Below are 22,732 nucleotides of genomic sequence, written 5' to 3'. Positions count from 1 at the left end.
ATAAAGATAGGAAGCAGATGGGTGACGCAGGAAAGCGCAGCAACTCACAACTCTTTTTCAGGACTCTGATTACCCCTCTCCACCTAAAATAACATCCAAAATACTCATCTTCCCTAAAAGCCCTTGCACTGTTCATACAAAATTCAGATGCCAAAGGGCATAAACGTAAGGGAGCAAGAAACAGTTAATTTCGGAGAAAATGAACAAAAAACGAACCGTATGAAAATGCAAGACCCACACAAAATACACATCGTTAGAGAACATTGCAGGAAGCAAAAGAGAAAACAGAGAGAAAAAAGTGGAGGATTGTTGAAGAGAGAGAGACTCGTGATTTCAGAACGCCACACACACCCTCCCATCTCCGAAACAAAAGCTTTAAATTTTGGGTTCAAGAAAAGGGGATTTATTTAAAAACTAAAAAGAAAGAGAAAACACCACAACAAAACTTGGGTCTGACAAAACGGAGAAAGAAGAAGGATCATTCATTTCGGAGTGTTGTTTTGAAGGAAAAGGTGAAGTTTTTTCCATAGATCAGAGGTGATGTCGTGTTCTTCTTCATCTGGGTCTGAAGAGGAGGATGAGGGGTTCGACTCCTACCGGAAAGGGGGCTACCACGCCGTCAGAGTCGGCGATCAGTTCGCCGGCGGCAGGTACATAGCGCAGAGGAAGCTGGGTTGGGGCCAGTTTTCCACAGTTTGGCTTGCCTATGATACGTCAACATCTGTATGTTATGTTTGATCCTAATTCTTTTTCTTCTGTTCATTTTCTGGTTTCTTCCTTCCAAAGGGGTTGTTTCTTTTGAATTATCCGAAGTTTTGTTTTTTGAGATTGATTTGCCTTGTGATTTGTGTTTTGAGGTGAAAAGTTGTTGAACCCCCCTCCCCCTTAATCGTTATGAACAATTAGTTCTTAAGTGAACTGAGTAGCATCAGGTGACCCATGTAGTCAATCTCAGATACTGAGATATGATTTTGTTGTTGTTATCGCAATCAGTTTTGAATCTGCAGGGCGGTTGTTAGATTCTGTGCTTGTTTTGCGTGTTGCATTAGTCATGTTTGTCTGCTTTGAATTATGTAGGGGTTAAAAGGTTTTCATTTTTCTGATTCATTGTGGTCTCGAAAATGCGTATGTGTGTGTGGGAGAGATAGAGAAAGAGAGAGATAGAGAGAGAGAGAGAGAGAGAGTTTAAATATATAATTTGAGGTTTTTAGTGAAATGTTTTTTCTGGTGTTTTTCTGTCTCCTGATATTTTTTTCTTTGTACTATAGAAACATTGGCTCTTCGGCCTAATGTGTGTATTTGTGTTGTCGGTTTCTGTCTCAAGGGTAACATTTCATTGAATGGATCAAATTGGGATATAAATCTTAAGGGTAACATTTGATTGAACGAATCAAATTGCGATATATATATGTGTATATATATGTCGAAGAATCTTGTTTTCTTCCCATGTCGGTGCCACTTCTTTGCTGGTATTTGTATTTTTTAACACGTGTCAGAGATACCTGACGGATCTTGCATGTTTGGGGTGACAAACATGGTCAGATGATCGTCATCGTACAACGTGACCAACTGGAACACTTAGATTTCTCCGCTCGCAACACCTCTTTGTTTTTTTAGGTTCTTGCTGATTTGGTAAATGTGTTAAGCTCCTTTTCAATACTAATATATGTTGCTTTTGTTTGTGTGTATTAGTTTTGTTGTTTGGGGTGAGCTGCATATAGAAACATTTTTATTCTGGATTTCAGTTCTAATTCAACAAAGCTGAATGCTATGTTGGATTTAATCTCTCTTAAGTAACAGTTGATGGGCAAATTACAATAGCAGTTTTCAACAGTTTGATATTTTGTTATTCTCGTGTCATGCTTAAATTATATCTCAATCTCAACTTATGAGTTGCCCAATCAATGAGTATTACTTCATACTTTATTCTGTAAAGTACACTCCACACTTTAGAGTAGTTCAATACTTTAGTTAGAGACTAATTTGTGAGTCTATTATAGATACACTCACTAGTTTATCGATCCAGAACTTCTGCTACCATTAAATCACTTGTTTATGGTGACAGATCTGGCTAAATGCTTAAATTGAATAGGAACCGATAGAAAGAATAAACAGAAGATGGTAAGATAAACTGAAGCCTAATGCTAATGCATGTAGCATTATACACTGTTTTGTATATCCAGGAGGGGTGTTTTGGCAGTAGCACAATCCCTTTGGCACTTGCTATGAACTAGATCCAAGTATTACCCTTTATTGATCTAAATTCTCATGTATTCATCTAAATTTTGAATTTGGATTTTCAGGCATATGTTGCTCTTAAGATCCAGAAAAGTGCGGCCCAATTTGTTCAGGCTGCCCTTCATGAAATAGATGTTCTTGCATCGATTTCTGAGGGCGTTGATGTTAATTCAAAATGTGTTGTCCAGTTGATTGATCACTTTAAGCACGCAGGTCCTAATGGGCAGCACCTTTGCATGGTGATTGAGTTTCTCGGGGATAGCTTGCTTCGTCTAATAAAGTATAACCGGTACAAAGGGCTTCCATTGAATAAAGTTAGGGAGATTTGCCATTGCATTTTGATTGGTTTGGATTATTTGCATAGAGAACATGGTATTATCCACACTGACCTAAAACCAGAAAATGTTCTTCTGATTTCTACGATTGATCCCGCGAAAGACCCTGTTAAATCTGGAGTGAGTCCAATATTAGAGAGGCCTGAGGGAAGCATAAATGGTGGAGTTACTAGTCTTATTGAGAAAAAATTGAAAAGAAGAGCTAGGAGAGCTGTTGCTAAAATCTCTGGAAGAGGAGCTTCAATGGGAGGAGCAGAAGATCAAAAGTCTATGAGAAATCTTGATGGGATTGATGTGAGATGCAAGGTGGTAGATTTTGGAAACGCTTGTTGGGCTGATAAGCAGTTTGCAGAAGAAATTCAGACAAGACAGTACAGAGCTCCTGAAGTAATACTTCTGGCTGGCTATTCCTTCTCTGTTGACATGTGGTCTTTCGCTTGTATTGCTTTTGAGCTTGCCACTGGTGATATGTTATTTACGCCCAAAGTTGGACAAGGTTTTAGTGAGGATGAGGTATCATACTTAATTATTCTTTGGTTATTCATTCCAGAACTGCACAAGTAGAATATCTAAACTATGTTGCTTTCAGGATCACCTTGCCCTCATGATGGAACTCCTTGGAAAGATGCCTCGGAAGGTACAAATTGTCTCTGTCTATCATTTATTCAAATAGCTATCATGCAAAATCTAATCTTGCATCTTGCAGGTTGCTACTGCTGGAACAAAATCCAAGGATTTCTTTGACAGACATGGCGATCTCAAAAGAATTCGAAGGCTAAAGTTTTGGCCACTTAGCAAATTGTTGGTTGATAGATACAAATTTGCGCAGAGTGATGCTCATGAATTTTCAGAGTTTCTTCTACCACTTCTCGATTTCGCCCCTGAGAAGCGGCCAACAGCACAGCAGTGTCTGCAACATCCATGGATCCGGGCCATGGAGTCAAATGAAAAAAAGGAATCCAGTGTGGAGAATGTGGGTGCTGGAATGAGCAATCTTAAAATCAAGGGGGGAAAGTGAAGAAAAACCATTCAACACTCACCCTTCAAGACCCTTCCTTCCCCCATGATTGACTATTGAATGTAATTTGATTTTGGTTTGTGCAAATTTAATAAGATTTTTTTTTTTTTACTGGACTAACTACACAGATGTAAATTAGTAAAGAATTTTGTTTATTCAGAGATATCTCTGACATAATTTGTGTGTATATTTACAACATCATGATTTCATCCAATGTCAGGTCTGAAGTTTTTCTCCCCAATTAAATTACTGACAGAGAAGGGATTTCTGTTTAATATGCTAACATGAGGTCAGGGATGTTAACGCGGTATGGTTATATATGTTGGATAAATATCTATTTAGCATCTGAGTCATGCAGAGTATCTATTTTGCCATTTGAGTATTTACTACGTGGATATCCGTAGTATTTAATAGAAATATAATGTATAAAATTCATATATTTCAAATAAAATGTAAATAATCCATTTAAACCGTGTTGAATGTAGTTTACAAAGAAATATAGATTTTTTAAAATTAATTGATAAAAAGTACTCATTTAAAATCAATGTATTAATGTTTTAATCATATTTTTTAATTTAAATTATAGTATAGCAAGTAGAAGTATCCATGAGTATAGATATTATAATAATCGTATCCGTTCTTTTAATATGCGGATATAAAAAATACTTGTACTTATTATCTGTGAGTATCCATCTACAGTATTCATTAGCTATCCATTACGAATTATTTGCTGATACTGGTTTTTTTTTATATTCCTACTATCATCCACTGATGATTTCACCTATTAACATGAGGTCTGAAGTATTTGTTTATATTTTTTAAGGAAAAATAAAATAATAATAATAATAAATGTTTTCTACCAAACTATGAGGAACTGATTTTTATTTAGTTTTTATCCGTACTACTTTTTAAATTTTTATTCAAATGATTTTGTCATTAAATATTTTAAATTAAAAGTAATGTATTCTGTAGGAATTTCCTATCAAAATACTAAAGTTAAGAAAACAGAATTCATTTGAATTAGTTTGTGCAAGTGGTTGTACTCCAACAATAGGAATACAATATTTGTTAGAATTGTATAATGTTTGAGTGGTGGATTGAAATGGATAGTGAAACACGAGGCCCTTTTAAGTTAACTTATTAAACAAATAAATTTAGTGCTCTGACTTGATCAGAAATAGATGAAATGAAGCAGTTCAATGAAACTTGGTAATGATTTGGTGTTGTCATCAAAAGTATGAAATTGTCATCTATCTTTATCTCTATTAGGTCTCAACATTTACAGAGTTGTTAGTGCTAGTATGAACAGAAAACAAAACTGAGTCATGCCACCGATAATCTCCAAAACAATTTCAAATTAAAATATGATCATCAAAGTTTTAAGTTATTGATGTCAAGAATTCGAGTATCTCTGATTTAAAAAATAATTTCAACTCAACCTTAATTACATATATATATATATATATATATATATATATATATATATATATATATATATATATATATATATACACTCATGTATATCAAATAAATCTGTCACAATTTTACTGTGGATATTCGTGAGTAGGTATTCTTTTGTCATCTCACTCACTACCGTATATAGAAGAGTATTATTAAATCTTGAAGAAAATAAGAAATGAAGTTAAATTTGGAGAGAAAATGAAATACCAGAAAGGGGCGAAAGAAACATTTGTGGTAGAAGATTTTTCTTACGAGTGTGACCATGGAAGACATCTTTTATATTTAATTACTATATACAAAATAACTCTCCTTTTTATCAAATTTTAAAAAGAATCAGTATATTTTTCACGTTGACATCTAAGTAACGAAAACATTCGAATTAAATTATCAACAATTAAATATAACCTGGAAAATAAAATGCATTAAATTGAAAAATTATTAATTTAAAATGAAACTTAACATGTACAGTATGTATTATGAAGTATAAAAAATAATCTCTTAAAATTAACAAGTCCATTCAAAATTCAACAAAACAATTAATTAATACTTATTAATTGTTATATTGATTTTCAGACAACATTCACCCTACGCATAATTTGAATATAAAATTGTTCTCGGTCACTAAATAAATTAAACATAACATATACTACTCTTATTAGTATATTAGTATGAATATCAAGCTACCAAGGTGCATTGTGATCTGGACTTGCCTAAATAGAATAATCAAGATTGTGTCAAGAATTGCATAATAACTCTATTAAATATTTCGATTATAATATATGTTTTAAATAAATTTTGAATGGAGAGAGATGTAATTGTAAAAAGAAAAAACTGAAAATTGTAGTTGCCTTGACCCACTCAGTGACGCATTGAGAGTGTGCAACACATGGAAAGTCACTACTACCTGTTGAAAATGAAGATAATTTATTCAATTTGTAAATATTTAAGGTTGGAAACACATTCAAGTTTCTAAAGCTACATAAGAGGAAATTTTGGTAGTAAGTATTTTACGTTAAGGTAGGGACTTTAATTAGAGTGTGTATTTCAATTGCATATATTGAACTTTAGCATGTGAAATGCATTGGTTTAAAATGGAATTAAAGTTGAAGTTTTGCTTTTACAAATTTCAAATTAACTTTTAAATATTATCAGAGTAGACCGTATATTCTAACACAACGTAAAATATAACATTTCAAAAAAATTAAAAAATATAAAATCGAATTTAAATTTTATTTTATATTATATGCGAAATGTATACGTCGGTTAAGTTAAGGTATATTATAAGAATAGAGTCGACTTACTTACTCAATTTTAAGCTAAAGTTACCTTTTAATAAGTAAAAGTATTTAACATATTTATGTTAATATTATATTAACTGAAATTAATATTAAAGATCAGATCAATATTATATTAAAAGTATTTGAAATATTTTAATATTATATTTGTGTCGACCAGTTAACACTAAGTTATTTATTTGTAATATTTATATTTAAGTTAGTATCAATACCACTTTATATTTTATGTAGTTGTGTGTCTTGGTAACAACAAATAAGAACTATAAATTATTTTTAATTCAATATTTTTTTTTTCTTACTTTTTTATATAAATATTTTCATACTTTTTTTTCATCTAGATTCACTTATTTTATTCACACACATCTTCTTCATTGACTGCAACCTTTTTGTATTTGTTTTGTTGTTTGCGTTTTATTTTAATTAAAGATAAAGACGTTATAACTTATTTGAAATTAATTTTACTAGCATCCATCAGATACAAATTAAATTAACATTAAAATTAAATTTTATTGAGCGTCAATTTAATTGATGTTAAATTAAATAAATTTTAAAATAAAATATATTAGTGTAAGTTTTGTCGATAATAAATTATTTTAATTAAAGTAAATTTAAAATTTAGTGTTGAATTAATATCATGATTTTAGAGTACGTTAGTTGTTACATGTACAAATAAATCCGGTGCTATAATTGTATATTTTCTTATAGTAGTTATGTAAAAATGGCAATGATGAAATGTTAAATACTGGAATTAAATTTTGTAAACACTAAATTAAATATTTATTCCACCCTTCATTCCACACTAAAAGACAAAAATACATAACACTCTCCTATTGTGAAAATGTAAGACCCTAGAAAATGACGTTTTAAAAGTGGTAGTGGTTTAAAAATAGTGAGACTCGATTATTTTAATATTAAAAGGGTTTTAGTATAAATAAAATTATTATAAACGAGTTTCATTATTTTAAAACACACAATCTCTCTAGAAACCACTCTTCTAGAGTTCTCTGATTTCTCTCTAGAGGTTCTTTCTTTCTGGTCGTCTGATTGAAGTACCGAGACCGTAGGATTGATCCTCTCGGCGAGCTCTTCAAATTGGACCGATCAGTTTCTTCGTTCGCGTAAGTTGAGTTTTCGCTCTCTTTTTAGTCTTTTTCTATTTTTTGTTGCATGCAAGCCCTCTTCCACTTGCATGCGACGTTTTAATCATCAGTATGAGTTTCTGCTGATCTGATGAGTTTCTGCTGATCAGTGATCATAACGGTATGTCTTGATCGTTCTTGTGATGTTTCTATGTGTAGATAGAGCATCCTGTGGAGTTAGAGGTGTTGACGTTTTAAGGCGTTAACGTTTATAAAGCTGTCTAAACAGGATAACAGGTAAGGGAAGCTAATTGTTTTACTTGAATTTTGTATAGAAATCATTCTGATGACATTGAATTGCATGATTGATTGTTGTATGAGTGCTTGAACTATGTAATTGAGTGTATGCTTGGATTGTGCTAGATTTCTTTACTGTTGCATGTGAGAACAGATTGAGAATATGGTATTTTCGCCTAAGCGAGCAGCTCTCGCCTGAGCCAAAATACCAGAAACTCATCCCCTGTTTCTGCACGAGATCTCGCCTAGGCGAGCCAGTCTCGCTTGAGCGATAGTCACTCTCGTCTAAGCGAGACAGCTTAGCCTGAGCGAGAATTCGCCCAGAGTTTGGGTTGTTCTCTGTTTTGAGCCTCGCTCAGGCGAGAATGACTCGCCTAAGCGCGAGACCTTCCAACTTGGGCGAGAACCTCTGTAGCTGAGTGTTATCTCTCTGTTTCTAATGGATGAAGCTATGTTTAAATGTTAAAATGTGAACTTAGTTACGATATGCATGAATTGTTATGACTGGTAATATGTGTGGTGAAATTGCATGAAGTTGGAATATGAGAAGAAGTGGTTGAACTAGGATTTCAAGGGAAATTCTAAGAGGAATGTTTTAGTGTATGTAAGGACATAAGGACTCAGTTTTGGTTGGTATCCTGACGCTCCTATAACCATTAAGGCTCATGTAGAGTATAATGAATTATGTCGGGAGGAGTAGCAAAAGGTCCTAGTCTGTGGACCCGATTCAGTCACAGACGCGAAGGAGACTTACCTTGGGAGTGGTTGGGTGATAACCCCTTGTGTCCAAACTCTGCAGAGTTTGGGAACCGTCACAGGTGCAAACCACCAAGAGATCCGATGTCGCTTACATAATCCAAATATTGAGTCTAGAGTCATGTATATGTGTTGTGATGGTCTATATGATTCTGGTGATAAAGAGAAAGATTGCATGGTTTCTGTTTATAACTGAACTGCATGATTCCTTTAATCAGATTAGCTTACCCTTGCTTTTCGTGTTCCTGTCTTGTGTTGTATGTTTCCTTTTGCGATGATCACCTATTCGGTGGGAGCAGATGTGGTTGCAGTGTCAAAGGCACTTCTGGAGGATGAAGAGCCATCGTTTTAGGATTAAAGAGGAGGTTTCCATGGGAGCTTTAGCAATGGTCAATTTAAGTATAGAGTTTATTAGTTTAGTTTAAGTGTATAAGTGATATATTTTTATAGTCATATCTTTTGTGAGACTGTATTAATATATTGTGTACACTGGATTATCTGTTTTGGAACCATGATAAAACTCCCTATTTTTATTAGTTTTAAACTGCGGAAATTGGGATGTTACATAAACTCTTTTCCAAATTTATAAATTAGACTTCAAAAATCCCAAACATAAAATTTTGAATTAAGTTTATTTTTTCATTATAAGATTTATGAGCTCTTTATTTTTAATATGTTTTCGTAATTTAAATAGTATATTATGGTATATTTGGCTGAAATAAAACATTTTTTAGCATGAAATTTTATTAAAAAGAATAATGCTATGAAAAAAAAAGTTTTCACTTGACCAAAGATAGTAGACTTTTTAATTTGGATAATAATATTTTAATAATTAAATCTTAATAATTTTTTCTTAATTTGAAATATATTTTTTAAATGATTTTAAAATATTAAAAATAAAAAAATAAAAAAAATACTTAAAAAATATCACTTCAAATAACAAACAAAAACCATCACAATTTAATCGTTAAAAAATTATTTTACTTTTAATTTACCATTACACGCCTTGAATGTTTAGTACAGTGCTAGTTGGGTTAAGCATTACATGTCGTCTTAAATGTACATGGTACACTGCCAGTTCCAGTTGGATGGATTTATTACAAGGATAAGACTTTTCAAATAAATATCCTTTCCATTCCTTTTTTCTTTCTTTTGTTACTAAAATTTTGTAAAATGTGTAATACTTTTATGTTATTTATTTTTTAACAATACATGCTGTTTCAAAAAAATATTTAAAATAAATATATAAAATTGTTTCACAAGATTTATTTTTCAAACAAATAACATTATCATTGTATATGTACAAGCGATGCTAATAAGAAAAAATATACTTCAAATAAGAGAAATTAATAAAAGAAAACATGTGTTGAATACATTAATATAAAATTAATTATATTTATAAAATATAGTTAAATATTCACTTTATTGCATTATCACAATGTAATTTAAGTTACTATTCCTTTGTGAAACGTCAATGTTATATATGAGTACCATCTCTCTTTGTGGTGAAAGTGGCCACTTATAATTTAAGTGCTTATAGAATGTCATTATTGTTGAAGATGATGTTAATTGCTGCTAAGGCCACTTAATCTCATTATTAATATAATTTGAGTACGAATTATGTAATTAGTAAATCTAGAAAAATTAAGTAGGATATCAACCTAATTAGATTGAATGTTACAAAAAATGTTAATATTTCTCAAAATCTTGATAAGAAAATACCTTAAAAATCAAGATTTTAATTGTTTCACGGCAACACAATGCAGTTATGGTGTACAGTACTCTTACATTTTTCGTATTACAAAATAATTACTAATATTTTATTTTTATCTAAAAATATAGGAATATATGTGTACAGTTTCTCAGAATTGCGACAACAAATAAATATAACTTTTATCAGTGCGTCTTTATACAGAATTAATATTAAAAAAAACATTAATTACAAATAATGATATTTACTCGTAGTTTACCATCACAAGCCACGACGACAGTTTGGGATAAAATAAAGAGAACCTTTATGTTTAAAAAGAGAAACAAACTTATCTTAGTTCATATAATAGTACTATAATATTATAACTCATCAAATCGTGATGCCCCTGCTATAAAATGGTTCCTTGCCATGCTTCTTCATCAGGGCATTCAATATCAAGCAGAACTCGCATGCCCCTACGCACACAAAACCTTTGTAAGTGTGTGGAGACACTTGTTGTGTTCTTCTATTTCACTCGAAGCCTTCAGAATCATCTGTGTATTCACATTTTTCAAAGTACTATTATAGTCCAGATATTCATTTTCTACTTAGTTAAAAAGAGTGCACACATGTAGCAATGATTTTCTTAACTTCGTTTTTTTGATTAATCAACAATTACAACTACTTATGCCTTTGTTATGTTCTTGCAGTACAGGACAATACACCATGAGAAAGATTTGGTTTCTTGTCCTCGTCATGTTCTACCATGGCTTTCCTTCAAAGGGAATCAGCAGTGTTTCTACAAGACCAAGAACTGTTAACGTAGGCGCACTCATGTCCTTCAATTCAACAGTTGGGAGAGTGGCTAAGGTTGCTATAGAAGCTGCAGTGGATGATGTGAACTCAGATGCAACGATTCTTAATGGAACTGAGCTAAAGATTTTAATGTTGGACACCAAATTATCCACTGGGTTCCTAGGAATCGTTGACTGTAGGTTTTCTCAAACACGTTTGTTTTTTTTCCACTCTATACACTTTTGCCCTTTTTTCTAAGGAAAAATATGTACGTTCTTAAAGAATCATTGTTGGTTTATTTTTGCAGCATTAAGATTGATGGAGAATGACACTGTGGCCATAATTGGTCCCCAGTTCTCCGTGATGGCTCATGTGATTTCACACATTGCAAATGAGATGCAAGTGCCTCTCCTATCATTTGCAGCCACGGACCCCACACTCACTTCACTGCAGTTCCCATATTTTGTTAGGACAACGCAGAGTGATCTGTATCAGATGACTGCTGTGGCAGAAATTGTTGATCACTTTCAATGGAGAGATGTCATAGCCATTTACATTGATGATGATCATGGAAGAAATGGGGTGTCCGCTTTAGGGGATAAGCTAGCAGAGAAACGTGGTAAAATATCACACAAAGCACCACTTAAGCCTGGTAACATTACTCGGGAAGATATAAACAGTGCACTAGTTAAGATAGCTCTAATGGAATCAAGGGTAATAGTCCTTCACATATACCCTTCGTTTGGTCTAGATGTATTGAATGTGGCTCGGTCACTTGGCATGATGGTAAATGGCTATGTGTGGATTGCCACAGATTGGCTTTCTACAGTAATAGATTCAGACCCATCCTTGTCAACATCTCCAGCCATGAATGACATCCAAGGTGTTATCACCTTGCGCATGTATACCCCTGACTCAGAAATGAAAAGAAAATTTAGTTCTGGTTGGAACAAAGTGAGCAAGGAAAAGGATCCTGTTGAGGGTCCTTTGGCATTGAACAGCTTTGGGTTTTACGCCTACGACACAGTTTGGGTGCTTGCTTCTGCACTGGATGCGTTTTTCAGGAGTGGGGGAACTTTGTCATTTTCAAACGATTCAAGTCTAAACATGTTAAGAGGGGGGAGTTTTGAGCTTGATACGATGGGAGTGTTTGTTGATGGTGAGAAGCTGCTTAAAAAAATATTGGAGGTGAACAGAAGTGGTGTAACGGGCCAAATGATGTTTGGTGAAGATGGAAACTTAGTGCATTCATCATATGAAGTCATTAATGTGATAGGAAGTGGGATTAGGAGGATTGGTTTCTGGTCTGAAACTTCTGGCCTCCACACTGGGGAGTCTCCTAATCATTCCATTTCTGGTGATGGACTCTATGGCGTCATCTGGCCTGGTCAAACAACTCAAACCCCACGTGGATGGGTTTTTTCCAGCAATGGAAAACCCTTGAGAATTGGTGTGCCACTTAGAATTAGTTACCGTGAGTTTGTGTCAAGAACTGAGGGAACTGAGATGTTTGGTGGCTATTGCGTAGATGTGTTCACTGCTGCTCTCAGCCTGTTGCCTTATCCCGTTCCCTACAAGTTTGTTTCATTTGGAGATGGTAAAACCAACCCACCAAATGCAAAACTCCTCAACATGATCACTGTTGGGGTGAGTGTTACAATTAATTTTCATTGGTTATCCAGTTTCTATGAGCTTATTCTAACTTACTGCATAAAAATTCCTTGTAATATGCCCGTAGGAGTTCGATGCTGTTGTTGGGGACATTACCATTACCACAAACCGAACAAAGATAGTGGATTTTACACAGCCATATATTGAGTCGGGGCTAGTTGTTGTGGCACCTATAAGGAAGATGAAATCCAGTGCTTGGGCTTTCCTGAGACCATTCACTCCAATGATGTGGTTTGTGACAGGAATGTTTTTCTTAGTTGTGGGAGCTGTTGTATGGATTCTGGAGCGTCGCTTAAATGATGACTTCAGAGGCCCAGCCAGAAGGCAGTTTGTGACCATTATATGGTAATTAATTATTCCCAAAAATATGACTCCTTCTTTTATACCGAGACAGAATACAAATAATTGCTAACATCTGAATTATATCTCTATGCAGGTTTAGCTTTTCAACCCTGTTTTTTTCTCATCGTAAGTGGTTGAAATTTGAAACTTTTCCTTTTCTAGTTTGGTGGGGTATTTTGTTGCTTTACATCTAAGTTTTTGTTTTTAAACTAATCTCTCTAAGATGAGTAATTATTTTCAGGAGAGAAAACTGTGAGCACCCTTGGTCGCTTGGTGCTGATCATATGGCTGTTTGTGGTTTTGATACTGAATTCAAGCTACATTGCAAGCCTGACCTCAATCCTAACAGTGGAACAGCTCTCATCCTCAGTTAAGGGAATCGAAAGCTTAGCAACAAGCGATGAACGGATTGGTTTCTTGAGTGGCTCCTTTGCTGAAAATTATCTGACAGAGGAGCTGAACATACACAGATCAAGGCTTGTTCCTCTGAACTCCCCATCAGAATATGAAAAGGCCTTGAAAGATGGTCCTGCTAACGGTGGTGTCACTGCCATAATAGATGAACGTGCATACATGGAACTCTTCCTGGCTACCAGATGCGAATACGGTATTGTTGGGCAAGAGTTCACCAAGATGGGATGGGGCTTCGTAAGTGCTTTTATTCTTTTCTTTTCTGTGAAATTCTTCACCACCACCCAAAAATTCATAATTGGAGTTTTATTACAGGCCTTCCCGAGAGACTCTCCCCTGGCAATTGACATGTCCACTGCGATCTTAAAACTTTCAGAGAATGGTGATCTTCAGAGAATTCACGACAAATGGCTAACCAGAAGTGCTTGTAGCTCAGAGGGTGCAAAACAGGGCATAGACCGACTTGAGCTGAAAAGCTTTTGGGGTCTGTTTCTACTTAGTGGCATGGCATGCTTCATTGCTCTTCTTTGTTATGCTATTCGAATGGTTTACCGTTTTAGCAGACACTCCAACAGTAACTCCAAAGGCTCTTCACACTCTGCTCGTCTTCGATCATTCTTCACCTTTGTCAATGAAAGAGAAGAGGAAGACAAACATATGTCAAAGAGAAAACGAACCGAAAAGGGATCTAGTGGTAGGGTGGCGCATGAAGAAGAATTTGATGGCCCCACCGTTAGTGTCCGTCTTCAAAATTAGACCAGACCCATAAATTTCAGGAGAATAATAATATGATTTTATTTTTTTTACTTTTATTTTTTATTATTTTATGTGATTTAACGTGGTTTAGTATAAGTCATTAATTAATATATTATTATTTAAAAAGAAAATTAGTGATTCACACAGTAACGACAGTAAAAAAAATGGAAGTAAAATTATAATTTTCCTAAACTTTGCAAATATATGTTGGAAAAAATTACGGTTGATGGTTTTCTATGGTAACCTTTTCAAATGTTAATATATCATACCCGCGAAATGTTATTGGCAGAAGGTCGGCAGAGAGTTGTGAAAATGGATCGTTCGTTCTGGTTTAACCCGATTCATTACGGATCGGTTATTTAGTGGGTCAATCCAACCCATTTCATTTAAGTAAGTTAAAATTTTGAACGGTTTGGTCCATCATGGGTTAGTGGGTTAAACGAATTGACTCATTAGCCCACTTTATTAAAATAAAATATAATTTTTTTTAAGTCATAAATTATAATTCGGATTAAAATTTAAATAAACTTCAACATAATCTAAATACAATTCAAAATGATATTAAACTCCAATACAAACCAAAATTAGAAAACAAAAAACAAATTACTATCTAAGATCAAAGCACTCTTGTCACTTATCCAACTATAATATTAGATTCTTGAAAGGATAAATCTAGAACATTTTCATCTCTTGAAGCATCTTCTTTATCTCCATCTATTTGGAGTTGGAGTTAGGTTTCTATTTGTCAACCCACTAATATGTTTGGTTAAAAAAAACAAAACATTGCAAAGCCCAACATAATGTGTGTGACCATACGGGTTGGTGGGCCAACCCGGCTCACTACGGATTCAACCCGGGTGAGTCGAGTTCTTGGTGAGTCAGGTCAAAAATTGATCCGTACTAACATTTGTAAAAAGATTTTAACCCAACCCGGTCCATACCCATGATGGATCAGATTAACTCACGAATTCTTACCCACTTTGACGACTTTAGTTAACGGTCGATAAAATGCAGAAGAGAAGCTTTCTAACGATAGTATTTCATTCATATATTTTAACTCACTTGCATTCAACCATTTTCTGATTTCTTCATACATCAACAAGTGTTCACATGTAATTTGTTTTCAAGAATTCAAACTTTTCCTAATCACAATGTGTTACTAATGACTTTTTTTTATTAAATATTTAAATTTGATTCTAACAAATCTTTTTTATAGATTTATTTTTGTTTTATGAATTCATTTATTAATCAAATTCAAATCTAACATTAAAATCAAAAAGTTTTCTTGTTAATGTGAAATTGGAATGAGGTATTATGATGACATGAGTTAATGACAATGGAGTACAATATCGTTTTATGAGTAACGTTTTAGTTTTAGAATACCTTAACAAATGACCGTGATGTAAATATTAAAATGTGTTAACAATAATGAAAGAAAAATCGTTTTATTTGAAGACAGCATTGAAGTATCATAAGGAAATAATTTTGGAAAGTAATTATGAATGTAAAGGCTTTCATCAAAATTAAAACTATTCTCATCAAAATGCTAATAAACTCCTAATAATTAAATCCAAACATTTCATAATGTTTCATATGGAAAGGGTCTTCTCATGATGAGATAAATCCATTCAAAAGAATTTTAGCTCTTTGATAGATACATATTGGTAAGATTGTATTAAAAGTTATACTTGTTGGATTTTTTTTTTCTTGAATTCCCATAAATTCATTTGGTTTGTCAAAAAATAAGAATTTTTTCCTAAGATTTTACGTGAATATAATATAAAAATATTACATGAGAAAAATAATTTAATTGTTAATACTATTTTCTTTAAATATTTTTTTATTTGATATTTCAAATTTACAAAATTATTTTTATTATATATATATATATATATATATATATATATATATATATATTATATACTTGAGACACATAAATATAAAAGTAAGACAGAAAATTTTTGTTTAATCATTTATTTGCATTTTTTTTTAATTTTCTATTAATCTATACCTCTATATATATAAAGATGATCGATATATATATATATATATATATATATATATATATATATATATATATATATATATATATATATATATATATATATATATATATATATATATATATTATGTTTTAAGTAAAAATTTACTTTAGACTCAAATAATTACATTTTTATTTTTATTCTCTTACGGTCGGTCCAAATTTAATTATTTTACCATTTAATCATTTTAATAACTTTTTTTAAAATTTAAATAATTATTTTGATAAAAAGAAGTATTTAATAATATTTTTATAATCATTTTTAATAAAAACTATTTTATAGTTTAATAAATGTTTATCACGAATAAAAGAAAATACATGTGCTAATGGCAACAATCCAATTTTTAGCATTTTATTACCAATACTAATAGAAAAACATTCATATAATTATATTATAGCATTTTATTACCAATACTAATAGAAAAACATTCATGACATGAGCACAACTAAAACTATTAAGATGATGTAAAGTTATCCCATTGGTAATAAAAAGTACTTCAAAAAAAAGAAGCGATTGAAATCAAAACTAATACATTATAACATAAGTTTTGTTAATTCAAAACTAGCTATTGGTCTTAGTTTCTCTTCCAAACCAGCCCCACGGTTACTTCTTTGCCCCACCTACATTATTATCATATGAATTATCATGATCATAGCAAGCAAATAATAATATCATTCATAAAATATACAGGGTAAGCTAGATATGATTTAAAACTTATAAGTTTTAAATAGAAAATAGAACAAGACTACTAATTCATAAATATGATTATTCGAAAACAATGTCAAACCATCTATCATCCACATTCATGTTATCAAATTTTAAGAGTCATTCAACATATATCATTACTGACACGACCTTAAGAGGATTGATGTATTGACTAGCACTATAAGATTTTGCATATGTCAATGCTCAAACACTCTTGCTTCACAAGAGCTATAGTTATAACATGTTTGAACTTCTCCCGATTCATAGAGTATGATGGGGTGAATTTTATGCCTATTGAGCTCGAATTCTGCCGATACTCTAGACAAGAACGTCCTTCGACTCTCACCTCTAACCCTTTTTCTCTATTTGATTTCAAGGACTAGTAGAGTCAGAATAATCTTATTTCAGTCCCTATAATCAATACATATCGTACAAACCACAAACCATAAACCAACATGATAGTTTTTCCCCTTGGGAATAACTAACTTCATAACTCTTCATACAATCATCTATCATCCATATAGCTCATATATTTCTTTTTGTACAATTAAACTTTTGTACTCTTAATTTCTTGTACACTTCAATCTTTGTACAATGATATGTACACATATATGCAAGAAAATTTCGTAGTTTATTCAATTGATCCGTTTTGGTACCTATCACTCTATTATAAATTAATTAAGATAAAAATATGCATTTAATTTAAATTGTACCATTAGGGGTTACTTGCTCAAACCTCAATTTCTTCGAACAATTTCTCAACAAATTAATTGAATTCAACTAATCAAATGGCCAGTGACAAAAATCCCCAACTTTTACATATTTAACACAATTGACTTCATCAATTGTAAACTATTTGCTTAAATAATTATATAATGTCAAATCAAACTAACTTCCCTTATCTCTATTTGAGCTCTCAACGAACCATCAACCCTTACGTCCTACGTTACTCCAACTTAGAGACGCAATAGAAGTTTTGATTTAATGATTTGAACACACCTTTGCATTTATAGAGGATCAAGAATGTTAAAGAGATTGTTTGAGACACATGCAACACTTTTATAGTCACATTAGAGTCAAACACATATTATTTCAAGAGAGAGAGCAAAATTAGAACTTATTCTATAACTGAAATTTATCAGTTGGAATGATTGTCCTTGCTGCTAGGATCCCATAGATGTGTTCAAATTTATAGTTTTGTCTTTCTTTTTTTGAATAATTACGAATTTGGTATCCCAATTTTTTTGTTAAGTTCAATTTGGTCTCCATACTTTTGGTTTGTTCAATTTAGTACTCCAATCATCTAAAAAGATTCAATTTGGTCCTCTCCGTTAAGTTGGAGTTAACACCGTGTCTGTACAGAACACGTGTCAAGCGATAGAATTTTTAATTTTTTTAAATTTAAAAAAATATATTTTTTTTAAATTTTAATTTATTTTCAAAAAATTTAATAAACTGCCATGTGTCAGTTTACCATCACGCCACGTGGTAGCTTACAATCATGACACGTGGCAGTGGTAATAGCTGTTTTCAATTTAGTCCTCTATTTAAATTTTTGGTTCAATTTAGTACCCGATATTTTAAAATGATCAAATTTCGTCCTTTCCAATTTGAGACCAAATTAGTAACTAACTTTAATTATAACTTATATATCCATGTTAAAATAGTTGTTTTGAATTTATACATCAAATCACTATACCTAAATATTCAAATTATTTTATTTTTTACACGTGTAAAAAATTTCATGTGTAAAAAATTACAAAGGTAAAAAATGTACAAAAATAAAATAATTTACGTATTTAGGTGAAATGATTTGATGTATATATTAGAAAAATTTATGGTAACATGTATATATAAGTTATAATTAAGCTTATTTATTAATTTGGTCTCAAATTGGAGAGAATGAAATTGGATCATTTTAAAAAAATTGGGTACTAAATTGAATCAAAAATTTAAATAGAGAACTAAATTAAAACCAACTATTACCACCACCACGTGTCATGATGGTAAGCTGCCATGTGGCACGACGGTAAACTGACACGTGGAAGTTTATAAGTATTTACAAAATAATTTAAATTTTTTTTAAAAAAATAAAAAATTTCATGGCTTGACACATGTCCTGTACGGACACGGTGTTAACTCCAGCTTAACGGAAATGACCAAATTAAATCTTTTTAGATAATTGAAGTACTAAATTGAATAAATCAAAAGTATGGGAACCAAATTAAACTTAACCAAAAAATTGGAATATCAAATGAGTAATTATACATTTTCTTCCTAATATGTATATGCATTTTATAAGACCGATTTTCTCTTATAATTATTTTATTTTATATTATTAATTTTTTATTGTTTTTTTAGGATCCCACCGTATAAGATTTTAGATTTAAACTTGAGTGAAAACTCGACTAAAATGGATAAATCAGATTTTTAATGGAAATTAATCCTTAATAAAGATTAGTATATGTTTTACAACAATAGAAAAAAGAGTTCATTTTTATAGCCACATAACTTTCATAGTATATGACTTTTTTTTTCTTATAAAATGTGGATTTTAAATAGTATTTTTTTTTTACATTTCTTAAAAAGATAAATAAATTACATTTTACTTCTTTTAGCTCGTACCTCCTACTTTCGCAAAATCGCCCCTATATTTTAATTAAGTTGGGGAAGTATATATGGAACTGAAAATGAATCAAATATACTTTACCTAACAACTTTTAAATGTTTATTTTCTGCATTTAAGTTTCTTTCTTCTTTCTAAATCTGTGTTGCTTAAAACTCTCAAATCAATTTCTTTAAAAAGCTAATTAATATTTAAATTTTTTCTGCCATAATCTCCTCTTATATTCATTTTTCTCGGATTAAGATTTTTCAATCCTATATTTGCATATCAAATTTCAGATGCTAGGTTGAGAATAACTAAATCTTTTCGTGTACTATTTCTTGAAAAATAACTTCTGTAGTTTTTATTTTTATTATTAAAGTCGTATATATATATATATATATATATATATATATATATATAGTGATGTACAATTTTTCATCCATCCATATCCAATGGACAGAAAAAAAAAAATTGATGTTCCTGAAAATTTTACTTTTCAACAAAACAAACAATGGATTATCTAGGATTAATACGAGGCCATGATATCACACACTTGTGGAAACATGCTTTCATTTAGATTATTTAAGATTAAGCTAAGATTATCCATGGGTTAGATAATATTCAATAGTGTTTAGTGCTTCAAGCATTTAGTAAGCAAGTTGCAAAAGCACTAAGATAATTCCACGAATTTGAGAATTCACAAACATTTTGCATCTAATTAGAAGCCACTCTCATTACAATTCATGATTATTTACTATAATTAATCTATCCACCACTCAAATTAGAAAGCATTCATGATTATTTACTATAATTAATCTTTCTACCACTCAAATTAGAAAGCATTCATGATTGAAATTAGTAGATCACGACACGATACTGAGGTTTATTAACGAATTTTATTGAAAACTATGGTATGATTAAATGCAAGAAAATATTGGTCAATATATATGTTGTCACTTACCTCCATTTTTATAGTTTACTACTTGAATTGCATCAAATAAAAAACATCATTTTGTTGATTAGGTCAATTACACCAATTGCTGTCTTCATCTTTGGCTGGTGACAAATTGAAAGTCATGAATTTTTCTACTTGTAGTGATTCAACGACACCAAATCTTATAATTGTATTGATTTTTTAGCTATGTTATTCCAACTTGATTCCCCATTCTTCAATTTGCTACGTAATTTACATTTTTTTTTATCACTATTTATCATACCACTTTCGTAATCTTACATTTTTCTCTCATTTCTTATTTCTCTCGTGTGAAAACTATTGCACAAAAAATTGATTGCAAAAACAATTGTTTATAATTTTTTCCATTTTATCAATATGCTATAAGATTGAAATGGAATTGCCAAAACACGAGGGGCTCAACAAATTTCCAAAGGGCAGCATATATAAAGAGGGTAACCCCACATTAATAGGGACATATCACTATATTTGTAAAAAATGTAAGGAACAAATATTTTTGTTTTCAATAAAAATAAAACAAAAAATTATTGTTAAAACATAAACGCCCACACAATATTATGGTATTAGTTATTTATAATTTATTTTTCCAAATTATTAACAGTAATTAAACTCATGATCTTTTCCCTTTCGTTCCTTTTAATTATTAGATCACCTTATCAGTCCTATTAATTTTTTCTACTGCAAACATTACATTTGTACTCAATCAAAAGTTAATATTTTTTTAATTACAAAATATTATCGATTATTAGGAGTGAACAAAAAAAGTCCCATGAGTTAGAAATATCATATAAGATACATAAAAACTCGTCTGATATATTATGATGTAGAGAAATATATGCTTAAAGAATAACTCGTTTATCTTTTCTCTATCATTTTTTAGATTTCTAGACAAATTACAATAGTACTTATCTTTTCTCGTTATTCACATAGTTTGAACAAGTCACGTGTCTAATCCAACAACTTTAAAACTTTATATTAAATGTTTTATGTAATGTGGCATTGTTGTACTTACATATCGTATAAAATAAAATTAAAAACTCTATATGAATAAAATTAAAATATTTTTATGTTAAGTACCAAAGATAAATTATAATTCTTAATAAAATATTTTTATAACATGCTAACCAAATAAAAAAAATTAAAAATAGTCAAACACAATTATTTTAATATTAAAAAATTTTAATATTAAAATGTTTTAGTACAAATAGAATTGTCATAAACGAATTTCATTATTTTAAAATACATTATTTCTCTAGAAATTACTTTTTCTAGAGTTCTCTGACTTCTCTCTAGAGTTGTGTCTCTTCGGTCGTCTGATTGAAGAACTGAGAAAGATTGATCCTCTCGGAGAGCTCTTCAAGTTGGATTGATAAGTTTCTCCATTCGCGTTAGTTGAGTTTCTATCCTCTTTCTGGTCTATTTCTATTTTCTGTCGCATGTGAGTCATCTTCCGCTTGTACATGTCGTTTTAATCATTAATATGAGTCTTAGGTGATTAATGATCATAATAGTATGTTTTGATCATTAATGTGATGTTTCTATGTATAGATAGAACATCCTCTGTGAAGTTAGATGTGTTTTGGCATTTATAGAGTTGTCTAAGCAGGATAACAGGTAAGGAAGCTAATTTCAATTTTTTTTATAAATATATTAATGTTTATAAAAAAATTGAAATTAGCTGATTAGTGATCATAACAGTATGTTCTGATCATTAATGTGATGTTTCTATGTATAGATAGAACATCCTGTGAAGTTAGATGTGTATTGGCATCTATAGAGCTGTCTAAGCAGGATAACAGGTAAGGAAGCTCATTTCAATTTTTTTATAAAACATATTAGAATTATAGATTGTATGGCTATATAATTGATATATTTATATAGTCGTATCTAGGGATGTCAAAAAAATCCGTACCCGCGGGTATTCGCAGATAAAACCCGCAACGGGTAGGAAATTGATATTAAAAATGGATACCCGCTACCCGCGGGTATGGGTATTTTTGATACCCGCATGTTAACGGGGTGGGTACGGGTATCATAGTATCTGTACCCGTGGATACCCGTACCCGCTAAACTTTACCTTATATATATATATATATATATATATTAGTAAACAACATTATGAGTCTTCATCCAATAATGGTGGTCAAATTCTTACCCCACAAATGAGTAAATTACTTCCATATATTGTGGAGGTATTGATGTGTCTCTAAGACTGGTTATGGACCAACATGGAAGGTAATGAAATTAACACTTTTACTTA

At 31.3% G+C, this 22,732-nt stretch overlaps 2 protein-coding genes across 4 annotated transcripts; both read left to right on the top strand.

Annotated features, from left to right (window-relative positions):
- The first annotated feature begins 540 nt into the window (after positions 1 to 540).
- Positions 541 to 3,768, top strand: LOC114178981 (probable serine/threonine-protein kinase sky1). The gene is made up of 4 exons (XM_028065152.1): positions 541 to 723; positions 2,304 to 3,086; positions 3,163 to 3,210; positions 3,280 to 3,768. Exons 1-4 carry the CDS (start codon positions 541 to 543, stop codon positions 3,589 to 3,591), a joined length of 1,326 nt encoding a protein of 441 aa, XP_027920953.1. The 3' UTR covers positions 3,592 to 3,768.
- Positions 3,769 to 10,560: 6,792 nt separating this feature from the next.
- Positions 10,561 to 14,200, top strand: LOC114176038 (glutamate receptor 3.6-like). 3 transcript variants are annotated; one of them, XM_028060941.1, is made up of 7 exons: positions 10,561 to 10,664; positions 10,880 to 11,160; positions 11,272 to 12,611; positions 12,703 to 12,980; positions 13,072 to 13,103; positions 13,219 to 13,625; positions 13,704 to 14,200. In XM_028060941.1, the coding sequence occupies exons 2-7, from the start codon at positions 10,896 to 10,898 to the stop codon at positions 14,142 to 14,144; spliced, it is 2,763 nt and encodes a 920-aa protein (XP_027916742.1). In that variant the 5' UTR covers positions 10,561 to 10,664; positions 10,880 to 10,895; the 3' UTR covers positions 14,145 to 14,200. The 3 variants fall into 3 exon arrangements, with proteins under 3 accessions (XP_027916742.1, XP_027916741.1, XP_027916743.1); XM_028060940.1 differs by having other exon boundaries at positions 10,618 to 10,745; positions 10,885 to 11,160; XM_028060942.1 differs by having other exon boundaries at positions 10,623 to 10,745.
- Positions 14,201 to 22,732: the final 8,532 nt, after the last annotated feature.

Source organism: Vigna unguiculata, chromosome 3 (assembly GCF_004118075.2).
Source record: "Vigna unguiculata cultivar IT97K-499-35 chromosome 3, ASM411807v1, whole genome shotgun sequence".
In the NCBI taxonomy this organism is placed as follows: Eukaryota; Viridiplantae; Streptophyta; class Magnoliopsida; order Fabales; family Fabaceae; genus Vigna; species Vigna unguiculata.
The sequence above is the reverse complement of the archived record's forward strand: the minus strand, read 5'-3'. Positions and strand labels throughout refer to the sequence as shown.

Coding starts and splice junctions, on each gene's coding strand:
- LOC114178981 (XM_028065152.1), top strand. CDS start 541: ATGTCGTGTTCTTCTTCATCTGGGTCTGAAGAGGAGGATGAGGGGTTC. Junction 3,087..3,162: donor AAGGTTTTAGTGAGGATGAG/GTATCATACTTA, acceptor TGTTGCTTTCAG/GATCACCTTGCCCTCATGAT. Junction 3,211..3,279: donor TTGGAAAGATGCCTCGGAAG/GTACAAATTGTC, acceptor TGCATCTTGCAG/GTTGCTACTGCTGGAACAAA.
- LOC114176038 (XM_028060940.1), top strand. CDS start 10,640: ATGCCCCTACGCACACAAAACCTTTGTAAGTGTGTGGAGACACTTGTT. Junction 10,746..10,884: donor GTGTATTCACATTTTTCAAA/GTACTATTATAG, acceptor CTTGCAGTACAG/GACAATACACCATGAGAAAG. Junction 11,161..11,271: donor GTTCCTAGGAATCGTTGACT/GTAGGTTTTCTC, acceptor TTATTTTTGCAG/CATTAAGATTGATGGAGAAT.